At 38.0% G+C, this 20,526-nt stretch overlaps 1 protein-coding gene across 2 annotated transcripts in view; it reads left to right on the top strand.

Annotated features, from left to right (window-relative positions):
- CPQ (carboxypeptidase Q) overlaps positions 1 to 20,526 on the top strand; it is a 341,853-nt gene that overhangs the window by 198,945 nt on the left and 122,382 nt on the right. For both annotated transcript variants that reach the window (XM_070392147.1, XM_070392148.1), the window contains one exon: positions 11,352 to 11,463. In XM_070392147.1, coding sequence (XP_070248248.1) covers positions 11,352 to 11,463 — 112 coding nt within the window. The remainder of the gene's footprint in view (positions 1 to 11,351; positions 11,464 to 20,526) is intronic.

Genomic DNA, 20,526 nt, shown 5'->3' with positions numbered 1-20,526 from the left:
GACTAAAGGGTCCTGGGTTTGATTCTGGTCAAGGGCACACGTCCAGGTTGCGGGCTTGATCCCCAGTGTGGGGCATGCAGGAGGCAGCCGATCAATGATTCTCTCTCATCATTGATGTTTCTCTCTCTCTCTCTCGCTCTCTCTCTCTCTCTCTCTCTCCCCATCCCTCCCTCTCCCTTCCTCTCTGAAATCAATAAAAATATATTATTTAAAAATAAACTGAAGCCCACAATGTGACAATAATGTCACAATATCCATTGATGGAGAAAGTGAGCAGTTTTTTCCCATGATGTTCTTTTATTCTAATTAATTTCATGTAGAAAGAGGAAAGCTAATCCATTCTCTTTTGTGGTCTCTGTTAAAGTCCTGAAAATTACCTTATATATTCATTATGTTCTTTTTTTAGTTTTTCAATTACAGTTTGCATTCATTATTATTTTGAATGAGTTTCAGGTGTAGAGCATAGTGGTTAGACAATCATATACTTTACAAAGTGGTCCCCCAGATGTTTCCAGTACCCACCTGGCACCATACATACTTATTACAATATTACTGACTATGTTCCCTATGCTGCACTTTACATCCCTGTGACTGTGTTGTAATTACCAATTTGTACTTCTTAATCCCTTTGCCTTTTTCACCGGCTCCCCATCCACCCTCCCCTCTGGCAACCATCAGTCTGTTATTCTCTGTATCTATAAGTCAGTATCTATTTTGTTTATTAACTTATGCTGTTCTTTAGATTCCACATGTGAGTGAAATCATATAATATTTGTCTTTCTCTGACTGATTTATTTCACTTGGCATAGTATTCTGTATACCTACCTATGCTGTCGCAAATGGTAAGATTTCATTTTTTTTTTTATGGCTGAGAATTATGTTTTTGTTTTTCACAGTAATTCCTCATGAACGCTCAATCTCTAGGGCCAATTTTTATTTCATTTTGTCCCGCAGATAAGTTTTCTGTCCTGTACAAAGCATGATCATGCTCCAAGGTTGCTTTGGACTTAGAAAATAGAATAACTTTCAGACTATTGTTTTTGAGTTGTGATGCATACATCTCATAAGGTTAACCATCTTCTTGCTATTAGTAGCTTTTGATTCTTGTGAGAATATAATTGTCACTTTTCTTCATGCGAGTGTTATTTGATTGTGAATATTGAAGATAAGCTTCAATTTAATATATTTTCAATGGAAAGGAAAATATATTTGGGGTATATATACATAATATACCCTTTCCCTGGCTCTCATAGCATTTGTATTAAGTACAATAGTAGTTGAGATGTCTATTCTGGCTTTTTTAATTTCTACGACATGTAAATTCCAGTTAAAATATAAGACAGAATTTGGGTTTGTGGGGAAAATAGTACAAATGCAAGAAAATGTTCAATATTTGCTTTATCCCCTTCCTAAAGAAAATATATCAATGGATATTTGGCGTTTTCCTAGTCTGAACACAGAGATTAATAGCTGAAATGATAGAAAGTGTGTGACGTCAGAGAGGAAGAGAGGATTAAAGACCAGGAAGTGCTGTGATTGGACAGCAAGCCTGCTGTTGTGCAGACATGGCCTGTCAGAGTAAGCTTAGCTTCTTGACACTGTCTTGAAGCTAAAAATTGCATTATTGGAAAGTCCCCGCTTAGGGTTGTCAGTAATACCACTTGACTGTCTTTTGTTTAAACTGTAATTTATGCATCAAAATTAAAGTTGTCTTCTATTGTTGATATCATAGAAAGCCACAGAGTTACCCTAAAATTCATTGCCACATCTTGAGACTTGGGATGGTTGACTTCTGATTCCCCATTACCATTGTGGCCCAAGGCCATGGCTGGCAGGAGACAACAGAATAACTTGGATATTTGAGGTAGAAATACTTTAGGTGACTTTATTGAAACTATACAGGCTATCATAGCTCGGTAATATTTCTCAAAAACTCCTCCCCACATCTCAGTTCACCTAGTTATAGCAACATCCATGATGCCATCAAACTAGCGCACATCAGAACATGGAGAAACAATTTTGTTCTGTGAACCTCAGCAACCTGACACAGCCTGGACCCACAGCTCGACCTGGGTTTACTCTCTCTTTCATTCCTGTGCTTTCCCAAAGCTGCTTTGCAATCCTCCTCCCTTCTGCTTCATCTCCTCTTCTTGTACTAGTCATCGTTTTTGCTCCCATCTCTCCCTGTCTCCTTCCGTCTCTCTCTCCATCCCTTCCTTTCTTCCTCCATTTCCTAATCATTCACAAAGTAACTAAAAAGTCCCCACCCTCAAAACATATTTCTTCTTTTTTATTGATTTTAGAGAGGGATGAAGGGAGAGAGAGAGAGAAGAGAGAAGAGAGAGAAGAGAAGAAGAGAGACATCGATTGGTTGCCTCCCCTATGTGTCCCATCTGGGGATGGAACCCACAACCTAGGTATGTGCCCTGACCAGGAATCAAACCTGTGACCTTCCAGTACATGGGATGATGACACTCCAACCAACTGAGCCACACTAGCCAGGGCACAAATATTTTTCTATTAAGGAAAAACTATACAGTAGTAAATTCATATACTAATTCACACTAATTTGGCTTTTAAAAATGGGAATTGATGGTAAAGGAGGAATTGGTGTATAGCTTCCCAGGGACTGTGCTTTTCAAAGTGACAGCACTCACTTGAATAGGTGAGCCCTGGCCTGTTTAGTTTTTATCTGCTAGTACATCAAATAAGGTCGAGAACTGGGGGCTGCAGAAGAATGTAAAACCAGAGGCTTTCAGCTGATCTTGCTGACTTCTATAGAGCACATTCAACACATCACAGAAGGTTAACTAATTGTGAATATCTTCACAATCAATAGACAAATAAGCATCAAAAACAGTACTCTAAGCTGCATAGGCTCCTGGGAGTTTAAAAACCATTAGGAGTCAAGAAGAATCCTTTAGCTTGTAAACCTAAATGTCAAAAATAAAATCTTGTATAAATTGAACCATGAAAGAGTCTGTAGAATACCAAGTGCTTCTATCTTTTTTTTTTTTTTTTAATTCTACACACCATCCCTGGAACGTAGGGGTGAGTGAATGGTTGTCAAAAAAGAGAAGTTATAGCTGTGCACTGTACCATCCTTGGATTTAACCATGGGAAAGATGATCATTATTGAGCTAGAAGTTAGCTAAGCTTTTCATCTCCCTTTCTTCCCCGGAGGAAGTTAAAATGCAATGTTGTAATTCAATTCTCTGTTCCTCCCATCCTTTCAAGTGAGACAACTTGTCCTGTGGTTGCTTAGGCCAAAGGAGAAGTAATTCAGAAGCATGATTCTTTCATTTAAAAGACTATCATCTCCAGTTGCAACCAGTCACGACTTCTGGATGAAATCCAAACAACTCCATTTAATCAGAATGATTTCCTTCCATAGGCATTCTCTGCTGTACCACTACCCACAAGTCATTGTTCAATAAATTTCAGCCATTTCTTCCAAATACACTGCAATCATATTTTATAAATCTACCTATGTGTTGGTTTTTCTGAGCCACCGATAAATTAGACCCTTCTTGTTTTATCCTAAGATATCTGTCTAGTAATGTACTCAGAGACTTCAACCAGAAACAGTAATGGTCTTCCTTTTATGAAGCCAGTCACAAGTAAGAGGGGGCAGTCTGGAATGAAACAGCTCCTTTTAGGAGCAGCTGTGGTGATGTGTGAGCACTGGGACAGATGGCCCACTTTCTTGTGAAAGAAGTCTACGTCCCACAAGCTATCAACATCCAACAGCTTCACTAAACAAAGCTTGAAGATAAGAATCCAGTCAAGAGGAGCTCAGATGTTTGCTGTGTTGTGTCTGAACTCTGTGTGTCAGGGGCCTAGCTTTATTCTGTAGACCACCTAGTCTGTTCATTGGGGAGGACAGTATTTGTTCAAACATAGTCCCTTTTGACTGTGCTGGGCAATGGCACAATACATTCAGCAAATGCCCTCTGAAAGCCTAGATTGTTGTCTTCGACGGGGATTACAAAAACATGGATTTCTTGAGAAGTGCCTTCCCACCTGTGTTTGGATCCTAAATTTTGGGAAGATCTTGGCAGCCAGGGTATCTAGTTGATGCTCAGAGAACAGTCTGTTACGGTCATGAAGACTTTTCAAAGCACAAGTTCCTCCTTTTAAGTGGTCAGAATAGGAAAAGAATTCTTGAAAACAGCCCCGGAATATTGGACTAGATGTAACCTTGAAAGATTTTATTTATCCCTTCTATGTTAGCTTTCCATCTAAGACCAAAGACTGTAGTCTATTTTAGAAACCCTCCAAGGAAAGGAATTTCCCATAACCTTTCCCCTGTTAGCACTCTTTTAACTTCTACCAAGGCCTCCATTAGAAAATTCTCGATCATCTGTATGTTTCTAAGGCTCATTGCTGCAGCTCAGATCTGGTTCCTTTGCTTTCTCGTCTGCTGTTCCTATCCTTCACAGAGGGCCTATCATTGCTGAAGCCCGTTATTACATCACTTCTTGGCTTCATCTCTAAGGCTAAATAATGAAAGATTTTCCCCTCTTTTGTAGGTCATATTTTTTAATTCTTAATTATTTTTGTTGTTGCAAATTTGATTGGGGATTTCCTTGTCTGGAAATGCCTTGAACTTTGTAGCCCAAACACTTATTCCGTTACCTCTTAAAATACACCAAATAAAATGATACTAAGAGAATGAAGAAGCTGCAAAGAAAACAAAACATCACAAAAGCCAAATATAAAACCACCAGATAATTATCTTTCCGATTCATTATTAAGCAAGACATTTGTCAAATAAAACATGTTTGAAAGTTGAGTGTGCATCTCATTTATTGAGGATTGATCAGCAAGTACTTGCTCAGGGTTAGATAAATACCTATAAAGCTCACAATTTAAAATGCATAATGTTAAAGCTAGGCATGCCAAGAATATAAATATGACCCAAAATTATATGTATATCATATATATATATATATATCTTCTAATTACCATGGGCTTTTGAAAATCATTGAGCTATTATAGCAATAGCTTTCCGTATGCTGCTAAATACAATTATTTCAGATTTTACAAGTAGATTTGATCTCTGGTTGGTTTTAAGGGAGGATACAATCTTTTTTAGGTTTTGGTAACAAGATTATTGTAAGTAAATGTAAACACATCCCATATTTTTTCCTTTGCAACAGTTGAAATAGGATGAGGTAAATATGACCTTTAATGTTTGTACTGGCTTATAAAACTATCTGAGCCTCATGTTTTCAAAGACATGTCTTTAATAACCCCTGGTATTGTTTAACATAGCACTTATGCAAAAGGCTTTATTTACATGTATATAAAATCTAAAGAACAATAATAAAAGGAACACACATGTTCTCACCGCTTAGTTTCAGGGATAGAACACTACCAGTGTCCAAGAAGCCTGCTGTGTGCTTCTCTCTATCTCCTCCTTTCTGCCCCAGCCCTGTCTGATGTCAACACTACCCTGATTTTGGATAACCATCACTTTGCTTTTTTCATGACTCTACTACCTTCGCATGCATTGCCAAAGATTGTGTTACTTAGTTCAACTGAATTTTGAAATTTATATTAGGGAATAATTCTCTTCTATTTCTTTTGTGATCTTCTTTTTTGTTTTTTCTTCCATATATTTGTTTGGACATTCGTTTATATTGATTTATGTAGCTGTAGGTCATCTTCACTACTTTAGAATAATTCATTGTATGACTATCCCAAAATGTATATACCCATTCTTCTGTCTATGGACATGTGGGTGAGTTCTAGTTTGAGGCCTTATGATCACTTCCATATGACCGTTTTAGTACAAAACTCAAGTTTCAGAATTCCTCTAATATATGCACCTACAGTGGGATTGTTGGATTCTGAGATGCACATGTGTGCAATTGTTTTTCCTGCTCCTACCCGCAGTGGATGCAAATGCCTGATGCTCAGCATCCTTGGCACGGCTTCATATTATCAGATTTAAAATTTTTTACCAGTTCGTCTTCCTTTCATTGAGTTGTATGAGTTTTTTATATATTTTTAAAGTTAATCCCTATTTAGATGTATCATTGGCAAATACATTCTCCCACACAGTGGGATCCCTTTTCAGTTTGTTGATGGTTTCTTTTGCTGTGCAGAAGTTTTTTATTTTAATATAGTTCTATTTGTTTATTTTCTCCTGTGCTTCCCTTACCCTAGGAGATGTGTCGGCAGACATCACTACCAGAGATGGCTGAGATTTTGCTGCCTATGGTTTCTTCTAGGATTTCTGTGGTTTCACAGCTTACACTTACGTCTTGATATGTGTTCGATAGGTTACCTCCCACATACACACACCCTGACCAGGTTGGGAGATGGAACCTGCAACCCATATACATGCCCTTGAATGGAAATCAAACCCATGACCCTTCGGTGCACAGGGCCTACCAGTGATGGCGAACCTTTTGAGCTCGGCGTGTCAGCATTTTGAAAAACCCTAACTTAACTCTGGTGCCGTGTCACATATAGAAATTTTTTGATATTTGCAACCATAGTAAAACAAAGACTTATATTTTTGATATTTATTTTATATATTTAAATGCCATTTAACAAAGAAAAATCAACAAAAAAAATGAGTTCGCATGTCACCTCTGACACGCGTGTCATAGGTTCGCCATCACTGGCCTATGCTCTAACCACTTAGCAACACTGACCAGGGCTTATTCATCTTTTCATCAGACAACCTCTGTGGACTCAGTGTCACTGTAAGCACCCATAACAAAGAAGTGAGGGCCTTTTCTCTGTCTGTCCTTGATTTAGTCTGTCCTCTCCCAGACCCACAGCTGGCCGGGAGGCAGTTGTGTGCCACTGCCTGTCTGACTTTTAGTCCTAGCAGCTTCCATCCAGTGCATTTCTGCCCTACCGCCCTAGGTTCTGCCCCCTTCTCCCAAGACAGAGTCTTTGATAGACACCGTGTGTCTCACAAATTACAACTCTCCACTTCAGAGCAGCGAGGCTCCCTCTGCCATGCCAGTTTTGTTGTGGCTGCTATTGCTGTTGTTTTGATCATCTTTCCTGCATTTGGAAGAGATGGCGGTGAAAAGGAAGTTGGAGGGTGGGGGATGGGTCAGTGCTCTGCCTGCCTCAGGGAGCCGCACAGAGGTGGGAAGAAGAGTGGGTATGCCACTTCTCTGTGCTTCTGGCGGTGTTATTGCTGTAGGGCAGCGGTTCTCAACCTGTGGGTCGCGACCCCTTTGGGGGGTCAAACGACCCTTTCACAAGGGTCGCCTAAGACCACCCTGCATATCAGATATTTACATTACGATTCATAACAGTAGCAACATTACAGTTATGAAGTAGCAACGAAAATAATTTTATGGTTGGGTCACAACATGAGGAACTGTATTTAAAGGGCCAGAAGGTTGAGAACCACTGCTAGGGGCTCTGTATATCTACATCTGGCAACAGAGGCAGTGAAGGAACTATACATTTTCGCATCTTTTATCAGGTGGTTCTTTCTTGTGAACTGGCGTTTACTATATCTCTGGGCACAGTCGTGTTTTTTGGTTGCTTAAATCAGATGCAAATATATTATAATTAATGTTCATATCTGCTTGGCCCTGACATAAGGCATGGTGAGTTGGCATGTTTTACTGGGTTATCCTTGTGAGGTTGCATGAAGGCATGCTAGCCAGGCACCATGCTGAAAGTGACCTCGTGCACTACTGTTTCCTAAGTGAATGTAGGAGCTGCTCTTATGGTTACAAAAGTTCAAGTTTAGGCCTGGCTGGCATAGCTCAGTGGTTGAGTATCGACCTATGAACCAGGTGGTTACGGTTCGATCCCCGGTCAGGCCGTATGCCTAGGTTGTGGGCTCAATCCCCAGTGTGGGGCATGCAGAAGGCAGCCAAACAATGATTCTCTCTCATCATTGATGTTTCTCTCTCTCTCCCCACCCTCTCTCTTCCTCTCTAAAATCAATTTTTAAAAAAAGATTTAAATTTAAAAAAAAGAAAAATCAAGTTCATTAAAAATTCTCCTGAATTAGACGTAGCTTTCTGTCATTACTGTTTTTAAATCAAATAATATTAAAATTACACCTACTATCTCATGGTAGCCCCCAATTTTTTTCTGATTTCAAAAATTATACTAAAACAAGCTCTTATAATCCAAACTAGAGGCCCGATGCACGGAATTCGTGCGAGAGTAGGCCTTCCTTCCCCTGGCTGCCGGCACTGGCTTCCCTCTGGCCACCGGCAGGCACCTGTGACCCGGGCTTCCCTCTCAGCCCTGGCTTCATCCAGGAAGGTCGCCCAGAAGGACGTCTGGTCTAATTAGCATACTATGCTTTTATTTTTATAGTTTGTGATCATTCTTCCATAACACTGTGCCAAAGACTTTGTCCTATAGGATATCATTGAATTTCCTATTATTCAAAACCATTTCCCCTGTATTTTAATTATTAGTGTAAGTAGTAATTCTGGATTGGAGAATGGAGGCATTTCCGAAAACACATAAAAATATGATTTGAAAACAACCTCAGTTATTCTGAAGGCAATCTGGAGGACAACATAGAGCTGCCTTGATTTAGTTACTCTTACATGTTATCTGAGAAAAGGGTTATTAAAATACATTTTGACACTATTTATCCACTGGAGCTTTAACTTCACTGGGAAAATGGTTCTGAGAGTGGTGAGAATGTTGACTGATGTTCATTCCACATGGGATTACACCACTTTCTGAATCAGAGTTTCCTGCTATTGCAATATATTTTTTCATTTTTTCCGGAGAAACAATCCATTTGGGCTCATTACATGGCCATTTGTGAGTCTGGGGCATTGTACTTGTTTGTGACTACGATGAAGTCATTGTGGGCTGGGTCGGTCTGTGGACACAGAGTCAACAGGAGAGCGTGCAGCTGCTCAGAGAAGCAGGCAGTGCAAGCGGTCACCCGGATATTTCCACCCAAAATCCTGCTTTCCCAAAGTCATGGGTTTTTCATTAATCATCAAGATTTGTTTACCTTTGATTTACTCATTACATGCTGTACATAGACATCACTCTGTTGAACTTATTCTTTTTATAGAACTTTTTATTGATGCGTAATAGTCTAAGAGAAAGTACACAGGTCCTAAGTGTTTAACAAGATGAACTGCTACAAGCTGAGCACACCTGTGTAGCCGGTACCCAGACCAGGAGCCAGAACGTGGCCAGCACCTCAGCACCTCTCCTTGGGCCCCTTCCCGGCACTAACCCTCCTCACCTTGGGATACCGCTCTCCTGTGTTGCTTGTTTTTATATTTCATACAAATGGAATTATACATGGTGCATTGTTTTGTTTGGCTTCTGTCATTGTTCATTACATTTATGAGATTCAGGTACATTTATCATGTATTGTGTTTGTTCATTCTTACTGTTGTGCAACGTTGCATTGATTAATACAACATCGTTCATTCATTCTGCTGTTAACAGGCCTTTAAATAGTTTCCTTTCTGGGAAGGAGATGAGGGCTCTTATGAATATTCTATAGACATTCTAGTTCATCTCTTTTGGTGAAAGTGTATATACACACGTACGTTTCTGTTGGACTTATAGATGGAGGTTGCATTGCTGGGTCATAGGGTGTGCAGATGTTCAGATTTAGTAGGTAAGCCAGTTTTTTAGAGTGGTTGAAGGTACTTATACTAAAACCAGCGATGTATGAGAGTCCCAGTTGCTCTATCTCCTCACCAGTATTTGGCATTTTCTACCTGTTATCTTTTTAGCCATTACGGTGGATATATATTGAATGGGGTTTAATTTAAATTTCTTTGATAATAATGAACCTGTGCACCTTTTCGTATGATTATTAATAATGTGTATATTTATGTTTGTGAAGTGTCTGTTCAAGTATTTTGTCCATTTTTCCATCAATTAACTTTCTTTTTGTTACTGGTTCGCAGGAATTCTATATAATCTGGATATGGGTTCTTTGTTGCATATTTGTGTTGGAAATACTTCCTTCTCCTCTCTGGCTTGTCTTTTCACGCTTTCAAGGGGGTCTTTTGATAAGCAAGTATTCCTAATATTTTAAAAGTCCCAATTTATTATTTTTTCTTTTATGGTTTGTTCTTTGTGTGTCCAGTTTAAGAAAGTTTCCTATTTCAAGTTCTGTGCTTTCCTCTAACACCTTTATTTAGATTTATAATTCATCTGACTTGATATCCATATATTATATGGTATCGAGATCAAGATGTTACCGGCCCTTCCAGGTTGGGGACCCAAAACAACATCCTTCTGTCCATTGCCATTCACGCCAGTAAAATGAGACTGAGGTCGATAAAGTGGAGCAGAAACTTTATTCTTTGATCGAGGCATGGAGAGGGGGAGCTCACGCTCTCACGGCACCTTCTCCCTGGCTGGGGAGGAGCCTTCTATGTGTACAGGCTGCGGTGTGGAGCGATGCCATTCCCTGAGGCAGGCGTAGTTATTTTCCTGTTGCACTCGGCTCTTTCGCATGTTGCAAACATGATTCTTTTGTACACGATGCCCCATGGGCATCTTGGTCTTTGCGCTCGGCCCTCCTCATTTTGCAGTCGGGAATCCTTCTTAGTTCCTGTAAGCAAGCACAGCTCCTCATACGGTGTAGGTATTGAGAAACATTAGGGTGTTTTGGATGACAGCCCAGTGACAAAGATCCTTTTTCACTGGATGTCCTAACCCAACATCAGCTTACTTACTTTTAAGGACAATGTGTCCACAAGATGTAGTTCCATTGAATTTATTTTTCCCGGAGAGAATTACTAATGATTCTCAGAAAAAAAAAAAAAACACAACCTAAACCTAATAATGATTTAAAACATAATATAATGTATAGATTATTTCACACTAATGTAAATTGAAATGTTTCTTAAACGTTTTTCTGTTAGAATTTAGTTTGTAACTTTAGCAATTTATTCCACAGTAAAGTGACTTACAATGCACAAAGCACAATCATTTAAAAAATAAATTATTGTTTTTACTTTTTCATTTGTATTCAATTCAACACATGTGTATCCTATATCTGAGAATTTGGGATGGTTGGAAATATGGTTGAAGTTTTGAGCTCCATTTTTACGTCATAAAATAAAATTGTCACCCATATGTCGGTCATAAGACATTTTTCTTAGTATTCAAAATTATATTAATAAAAAGAGGTATAAGGTGAGAACTTTTATTACTTTCAGGATGACCTTACACCATTTTGTGTAAGGCCTCTCTACCAAGTCTTCCACTAGTAATGACACAGATCTTCTAAGGCATTAAACAGGGAAAGAATATAAAAGTTTCATTTCTGTATTTGGAATGCCTCTGAATCTTCCTCTTTTATGTCCTTTCTGCTTAATCTTATTTGTTTTTCTTTTTATTATTTGTTCTAGGTTGTCCTGGTCAGTGGACATCTGGACAGCTGGGACGTTGGGCAGGGCGCCATGGATGATGGTGGTGGAGCCTTTATATCATGGGAAGCACTCTCACTTATCCAAGATCTTGGTAAATATTTAGAAAGTTGTTAACCAAAGTGCGAGGGTCTCTGTGGTGACATGTTTAACTCAACACACAAAATAGTCAACAGATTAGTTACTGTAGATTCTCCTGAGGTTGACATGCTTTTTGTTAGTTGACTCCAAGAAAAGAACTAATTTGTCCCCTTAAAAAAATTTTTTTAATTCAAGTGTCTGCCAGACAACCAAAATATCCACTATGATCAGCCACTGGGGAAAATGAACAAGCAAATGAAACCCTAGCAACTGCAACCACATCAGCTAGAGACTATGTAAGGATACTATGACGAAATGCAAAGAAAAATCACCAGCCCCCTCTACTTCCTTTTCTTTGTTCATCTCTTTTTAAAATCGCATTTATTTTACTTCTGTCTCCCCACCCCCTCTCTTTTGGCAACTATCCGCTTGTTCTCTATATCTATGGTTCTGTTTCTCTTTTGTTTTTAGTATTCCACAAATAATATTGTATTTATCTTTTATTGCCTGGCTTATTTCATGTGGCATAATAGACTCTAGGTCCAACCATGTTTGTTGTTGCAAATAACATGAGTGAATTCTTTTTTATGGCTGAGTAATATTCCTTGTGTGTGTGTGTGTGTGTGTGTGTGTGTGTGTGTACTGCATTTTCTTTATTCATCTATTGTTGGACATCTATGTTGCTTCCATACTTTGGCTACCACTAGGGCTGCAGTGAACACATAGGGGTGCCTATATCTTTTGTATTAGCGTTATTGTTTTCTTTGGATACATACCCAAAAGCATAATTCCTGGGTCATATGGCAGCTCTATTTTTTCTTAAATCTCCATACTGTTTTCCATAGTGGCTGCATCAATTTTCAATCCCACGGGAAATTATCAGGCTGTTAGAAGAGCTTCGCTACAGTTTTCAATAGTGCACAAGGGTTCCCTTTTCTCTACATTATTACCAGTACTTGTTATTTGTTGATTTATTGATGATAGCCATCCTAACAGGTGCAGTGTGATCTCTCCTTGTGGATTTAATTTGCTTTTCCCTGGTGATTAATAATGTTGGCCATCTTTTCATATATCTGTTGGCCATCTCTATGTCCTGTTAGGAGAAATGTCTATTTACTGTTCTTTGCCCATTTTTAAATTGAATTTTTTTTTGGGGGGGGGGGGGCGCGGCGGTGTTAAGTTACATAAGTTCTTAAATATCTTGTATATTAACCCTTTTGGGATGTATCACTTCGAATATCTTCTCCCAGACAGTAGGTTGCCTTTTTGTTTTGTTGATGATTTTCTTTGCTGTGCAAAAGCTTTTTAGTTTGATATAGTCCCATCTGTTTATTTTTTCTTTTGCGCCCTTGCTCAAGGAGACATATCCAAAAATATATTTCTAAGAACCTTCTCAAAGAGTTTACTGCCTATGTTTTCTTCTAGGAGTTTTATGGTTCCAGATCTTACATTTAATCTTTAATTTATTTTGAGTTTATTTCTGTACATAGTGTAAGAATAGTCGTCTGATTTTATAATTTTAATTGTATCTGTCCAGTTTTCTTAATACCACTTTTTGAAGAGACTGTCTTTACCCATTGTATAACCTTGCTTCCTTTGCTGTAGATTAATTGAGTTATAAACAAGGATTTACTTATGGGCTCTCTATTCTAAACATTGATCTATATATCTGTTTTTATGCTAGTACTATACTATTTTGATTATTGTGACTTTGGAGTATAATATGTGTAACTTTGTAGTATCTAGTAGATAACTTTGTAGTATCAAGAATATTTGCCAGTGATTTTTAATTTTTTTCATAATGTCTTTAGTTGGTTTTGGTATCAGGGTAATGTTGGCTCCATAAAATGAATCTGGAAGCATTCCTTCCTCTTTAACTTTTTTAATTCCTTATTCATTTCAAGGAAATTATCAGGCTGTTAGGATAGCTTTGCTACAGTTTTCTTTGTACAATAGAAGTCAGAGAAAGAAATGTAGGGCTGAATGAATGATTCCTTTAGCCATAATAAGGAATTCAGGCTTAAATATTGGACCTTCCAGGTAAACCTAAACATGGAAGAGATGGGCAGACATAAAAATGAATGGCTAATGGTGAAAGCAGTTTATTTTATGACCTTATTGGTAAGCAAAAAACATACTTTTTTTTTCTTTGCGTGCTGGTCCAAAAGGTGGATTTTATATGAGGTTAGAAATAATGAAATAGTCTGAAGTGAGAGTTCTGTGTCTGAATTAAATGCCTTATTAGCAGAATGTTTCATATTACAACAGTGGAGAAATCTCAGTTTCAGATGTAGTAAAGGTCAGAACAGTGCCTTTCGTGTAGGCTTTCCATTGCTTACTTAAGTATTTATGTGCTTAAATTTATTCTTTTTATCCAGCCTTTAATGAACCCCTCTAGCCCTGTAAATTGACCCATTAAATAACTGTTTATCTTAACAGTACTCTTGCTTGGGGCAAATTTTTTGGTGTATCATTTTGATTTATGTTTTGTGTGTGTGTGTGTGTTTTAAAAATGGAGAAATGGGAAGATTGCTATCCACTTATTTTTACTTCTAAAATAGACCAGTATTTCCCAACCTTGGCACTACTGACATTTGGGGCCAGATGATTTTGTTGTGAGGTCTGTTCTGTGTGTTGTAGGATGTTTAGTGGTATCCCTGGCTTTTTCCAACTAAATGCTCATAGTACCATCTCCCCCTAAATTGTGATACCCAAAAATGTCTCCAGGCATTGCCAAATGTCACCTCGTGGGTTGGAGGTGAGGGAGGCATAAAATGGCCATGAATAAAATCAACTAATAAAAAAATCTCTGGGAGACCTAATGCAGGGTCATGTTTTTGGAAAGGAATCTAGCTGGAAGCCTTATGTTGTATATACTTAAACTTTTAACTTCATCACCCTACTGAGAACCTACTATGTAAAAGCATTTTGCAAAATCTGGGCATACAGAGAGATATAAAGCATATCATATTCTTTTCTTTAACTTAAGTTTTATTTTTCAATTACAAGTTACATTCAATATTATTTTGAGTTGAAGATGTACAAATGTAACTACACACATAATTACAAATATAGACATCATTTCAAAGTCTGCTTATAGAATTGGGTAAGGTGTGAGAGAGATAAAGTCCAGCAAACAAAACTGGAAAACACACAGTCCTTCAGAGAAGATCTCGAAGGCTTTATATGTGAATTCTTTCCTCCTCTCCCTTCCCTCAAAAATGATTCCCTTGGCTATTTGTTCTCTGAAGTTAAGGTCCTAGAGATAAGGCAGTGAGATATCATACATTTTCCTCCTTATAAGTCATAGATAATTACTAGTATTTTGGAAGTTCATTTTCTTTCAGTGTGTTCAGCCACCTTGATTGGAATCAGAATGGCAGAGTGCAAAGAGAACCAGACCAATTTGAACTGAATTTGTGGTCACTGTGCTACAAACTACTTTATTTAGCTTTTGGGCAGATCATTTGAACTCTCTGGGCTTCATTTTCTTCATCTCTATTCAACTCTAAGCTTCCAGGGTATTTTATCTGCTTTCGATGGGAATAAAAATTATGTCTTTTCTAGGCTTTGAATCTTACTTCTTTCGTACTTGGCATAGGACTCTAAATCACTGCTAATTGAGTTAGATTCACTTGCATGGATAAATGTCAAACACCAGGCAAAGGTGACGTATCTTTTCCAGCTTTGAAAGTACTCTGACTTCAGTAGCTTTTGATGGCTAGTCATCCTTCCTTTAATTCAGGGCTTAACTCTCTTACATATTTCTGAAAACCTCTGTAAATGTATGAATAAAACTCTAAAATAGAGACTACCATTTCTTTTGAAGAAAGGTGTCAAGAGGCAGAATGCATGGTATACTGTTTAAAAAGCGTACTGCCAGGGTTCACATCCCAGCTCTGCAACTTACTACCTTAAGCAAGCTACTTCGCCTTTCTGTGCTTCAGTTTTCTCATCTCTGATATTAATAGTTCCTACCTCATAGGGTTGCTTTGAAAATTAACTAATCTATTTACATAATGTACTTAGACCAGTACCTAACCCAACCCAAGTACCATTAAATGTTAACTTTTATTACTTAGTAAGCATGACTCCGTCAGTAGCATGTTTTTATGCAAGGGAGGGTGATAAATTTCGTAGCCTCATTCCCATCAGTGATTACTTTGCCTCCTAACTTAACATGTTAGTTATACTGATGTAACTGTAGAGCCAGCTGCTATGGTATCCCTAAATATCCTTTCCCTTTACTCTTTAAGTCGCCATCTCTTGTACGATGGAAATCGAGTGACTCCTTTACATTTATATGTTTTCATTCTAAATATTCAGGAGTCCAGATTTATCCTGGTCACTTCCTGCTTCCACTTCCTGAATGATAGTCTCCACTCAGCACCTCACTTGTGTGATGACCCACTGAGCCTTCCTCTTTAATTTAAAAATTAAAATGAGTGTGGATTTCTATTTGTAGATCGCCTGTGTGTTTTAATATGAAGAGTGGGGCTCAGCATGTGCCACTTAAGTTCTAGATGACAGTTACTGATAAACTTGAATAAGAAATAGGACTTTAGGCTAGAGGCCAAGACATGGGTTCATAATTATGTTACTTAATTACATCGAGCCCAAGCTGTTTAATTGGTGAAATATGAAAGCTCCATGGCAACCTGTTTTTCCAAGAAAATGGGACTCCTTTTGGTTGCTGTTACTTAGATGGCATGTCATACAGCATGCCTGCTGCCGTCTCTCAGTGGAGCTTGCTAATGTGAAGTGTTGGTGCGGTGGAGCTTTCTGATATTTAGGAATATTGTTCTACGATTCCTCCTTCTTGTCTCTTCTCCGCTGTTCTCTTCCGTCACTATCCTTTTTAAAAAATATATTTTTATTGATTTCAGAGAGGAAGGGAGAGAGAGATCGAAACATTAGTGATGAGAGAATCGTGGATTGGCTGCCTCCCACCCCCCCCCCCACCCCCCGCCACACACACACGCACACGCACACTGGGGATCGATCCCACAACCTGGGCATGTGTCCTGACCAGGAATCGAACCATGACCTCCTGGTTCATAGGTCAATGCTCAACCACTGAGCCACACCAGTCAGACCTTGCTCTGTTCTTATAGATTCACTCTTTTGCCCAAGCCATCAGCTTAGCCTATATTTAATTAATCTAACAGGAGAGATATTTGTCCTTCACAAATATAATCAGTCACTCCTGAGTAACTGTCAACAGAAGGCTATTCGCTGTGAAATGCTATTGAATACCTTTCTGTTTCTGTGCTTTACTGGACTTGAAACTGTTTGTGTGAAATGTCTCTCCTTGGAATGGTCTAGTGTCAGTGGACAAAACTTAAGGCCAGACCTATGCTTCAAAATATCCATTTGGAATTAATAAACTAAACCATCATCTATCCCAAAATTTTTCCAACTTTACTATTTTCTGTCAAGTTAGAATTTTGAGTTTGAAGGCCTTACCAAGGGAAACACATTACAATGAGCAGTACTGCCTGGTTGTTGAAATATGGGATATATGTTAAACATCTTTCTAGAGAAATTTCGTGCACCGGGCCTCTAGTATTATATAGGCTTCAAGTGTATGATTCTATAACACAATATCTGTATATTGCATTGGGTGTTTTACCACCCAAAGTCAAGAGCTTCATTTTTTTTCTGTTCACTTTGCCCTCTCTGCCAATGTCCTTGACCTAGTAACACTGTATACAAGGATTTGTAACACTCCTGAAGAAGAAAAATAATAGTAAACACAGGAAATAGCTGTCAAAGGCATCATAATGTACGAGAAAGTAAATTGTTTGAAATATAGAAAAAAAGGAAGAGAAAATAAAGAGTCAAATTTAGTGCTTACTGTTTGCAATTTGCCCTGCTGAGTGAATTCTCCAGTAATCTTTCCATTTTTAAAAATAGTCAAAACCCCACAATTTCTAGGCATTCTTAGAAGGTCCTCATGCATAGCAACTAAAGACGACCTCTGAGGCTTTTATTACTGTACTTTCTCTATAATAATAGTATTTTTTAAAAGGAATATATTTAAAATATGATGGAAACTGTTGTGAGTTTTTGCTTTGATTAATGTGAATGGGAAAATATATGTCAGGAAATGTTTCAGAGGCTATATTTTGTTCTCATCACCATAGACCATATATCCATTTAGCCATCCATATTCACTTGTTTCAGGCAGCACGTTGGAACAAAGAAATATTTTATGAATCTCATCCTGGAATTATCCCTTTTCTGAAAGAGAGAAATATGAATTTATCTTTCATAGTTGAATAATCTTTGATGAAATCATTTGAATCTCATTATTGGACACAAATGATGAGTAAGAGGAATATTTGAATGGATTGCCTTCCTGGAACTTTACTATATGTTGCTGCAAAAGAATGGTGGTTAAACTTATAAAGCAGAGATTTGTGATAAAAATGCCAAATATATACCAAAAGAACCATGTATCTTATATTTTCATGCAATATAATAAACTGACATTAATTGAACCATATATCAATAAACATTAATTCAACACCTGGGAGAAGGGAGGAGAAAACCGAAATTTATGGGTTATCTTATGATCTTCTTAAATCCTCAACGCAGCCTGCTGAGGGTTGTCTCTCTCGGGCAGGTGACTGGACCTATCTGAGTTTTAGCTCCTTATCAGTAAAATGAATGGCAGTAGGGACAAGGGGGCTTGCAGGGCTGTCGTATGCATCAAACACGTATCTGTCAGAGTTGCAAAGATGAAAAGTCCGTGACACATAGTGCTGCTACTGGCAGTGTGCTCTCACTGACTCATAATTCAAATGGAGCTCTTGGGTGAAGCGATTTCAGGCACAGGGAGGCAAGGTAACTTGAGAGAGGTTATAGTAAGATAAACATCCCTAATGCCCTATGACATTTTATAACAGAAGCAACATTTTACTGATTACCTGTGTATATAAAGTTCTATTTGTTAAAAAAAATAATTGACAGTAGCAGTGAATGCCCTTGCTGTAGGACTTAAATGAAGTAGGATCCACATGTGATTTCTCATCCAGCTCTTAGACTAATGTGAGGAGGAGCGTAGACTCTTTCTGATGAAGGATGAAGTAACAGTGGTAGTTAGTTAGTCTAGCAGTGGTTGGTAAACTGCGGCTTGGCAAACCGCGGCTCGCGAGCCACATGCAGCTCTTTGGCCCCTTGAATGTGGCTCTTCAACAAAATACCGGCTCTTCCACAAAATACCGACTTCTGCACATGGGCCACAAAGTTTCAATCGCACTGTACGTGCGCACCTACACGTGGTATTTTGTGGAAGAGCCACACTCAAGGGGCCAAAGAGCTGCATGTGGCTCGAGAGCCGCGGTTTGCCGACCACGGGTACTAGAGCACGGTACCAAACTCCGAGCGAAGGGCTGGGGATGCGCTCTCATTGAGTCTAGAAGGTAGGAATTATTCTCATTCCTTTTCCTGGTGCTACTTACCACTGACAAAAGTAGAAAAGCTCATTTATTCATTGTTAATGTTTTTCTTTAGGTCTTTCTTTACCCTTTTATTTAAAATTAGGAAATACTTAAGAAGTAAAAATTGCCCTGGCCAGTTTGGTCAGTAGAGTGTTGGCCTGCAGACCTAAGGGTCACGGGTTCATTTCCAGTCAAGGATACATACCTCGGTTGCAGGCTCAATTCCCGGCCCCAGTACAGGTGAGAACTGAAGGCAACAATCAATGTCTCTCTCTCACATCTATGTTTTTCTCTCTCATCGATGTTTCTCTTCTCTCTCTCTCTCTCTCTCTCTCTCTCTCTCTTCCTCCTCTCTCCCCTCCATTCTCTCTTTAAAAAAAAATCAATGGAAAAATATTCTCAGGTGAGGATTGAAAATAAATAAACAAAAGAAATAAAAATTACCAATGCAGTTGAACCTATTTTGTACCTTACCTCTTTGCAATTCATCCCCTTTTCCCTCTGCAGTTATAACCAGTGTTCTCATTATTTTAATATTATTCTGTGTCTATAATTCAAAAATTATCATATGACTTTTGTGATTTTGAATTATGCAAATGATATTATTTTCTTTTGTATTAGAGATTTTTCTGTATTATTTCTTTTATCTTCTTGAAATGAAGGTTTAATCCATTAACTTTCAGTCTTTCCTATTTTTTTAACATACCTTTAAGGCCACACATCTCTCTGTAAGCACTGAATTAGCTGCTTACCACACGTTTGGAAATAATGCCTTAATGGCCATTAACTTAAATATGTTAGAATTTTCATTATGATTTCTTCTTTGACTCTTTAATTATTAAGCTTTCTTTAAGTTTTCAAAAATGGGGAGTTATTATTGAATTATTGAGTTCCAATTTCATTGCATAGTGATTGCTAAACAGGGTTTATACCATACCATTCCTTTGGTATACACTGAGATGTCATTTTGGCTTATTACATGGTCACTGTTTTTCTTGAAAATATGCTCATTCGAGTAATCTTATTAATTATATTGTTCAAAACTACTGTCTTATTACTAGTTTTTCTATCTGCTTGATTCATCTGTTTTTTAGAGAAGTATATCAAAATATCCCACTAGGATTGTGATTTTATAAATTTATTCTTGAATTTCGATAGGTTTAACTTTATAGTTTGAGGCTTTGTTGCTTTATATAGTTGAGCCTAACAACCTTTATTCTTCTTATTTTTAATGTAGAATAAAGGCAGAACTTCATTCTTTATTTTTCAATTATAGTTCATATTCAATATTGTATTGGTGTCAGGTGTACAGCATATTGGTTAGACAATCACATGCTTTACAAAATAAGTTCCATTATCCACCTGGCACTATACATAGTTATTGCAATATTATTGATTATATTCCCTATGGTGTACTTTACATCCCCATGACTATTTTGTAATTACAGATTTGTACTTCTTAATCCCTTTACCTTTTTCATCCATCCTCCCCAGCCCCTCTCCTACTGTCAGTCCTCAGTCTGTTCTCTGTATCTGAGTCTGTTTCAGTTTTGTTTGTTCATTTATTTTGTTCTTTAGATTCCACATATAAGTAAGATCATATGGTATTTGTCTTTCTCTAACTGACTTAA

The sequence above is a fragment of the Myotis yumanensis genome, unplaced genomic scaffold, assembly GCF_028538775.1.
Source record: "Myotis yumanensis isolate MYYU_CA2020_CCGP unplaced genomic scaffold, mMyoYum1.0.hap1 SCAF_15, whole genome shotgun sequence".
In the NCBI taxonomy this organism is placed as follows: domain Eukaryota; kingdom Metazoa; phylum Chordata; class Mammalia; order Chiroptera; family Vespertilionidae; genus Myotis; species Myotis yumanensis.
This window is presented reverse-complemented; position numbering and strand designations above follow the sequence as displayed.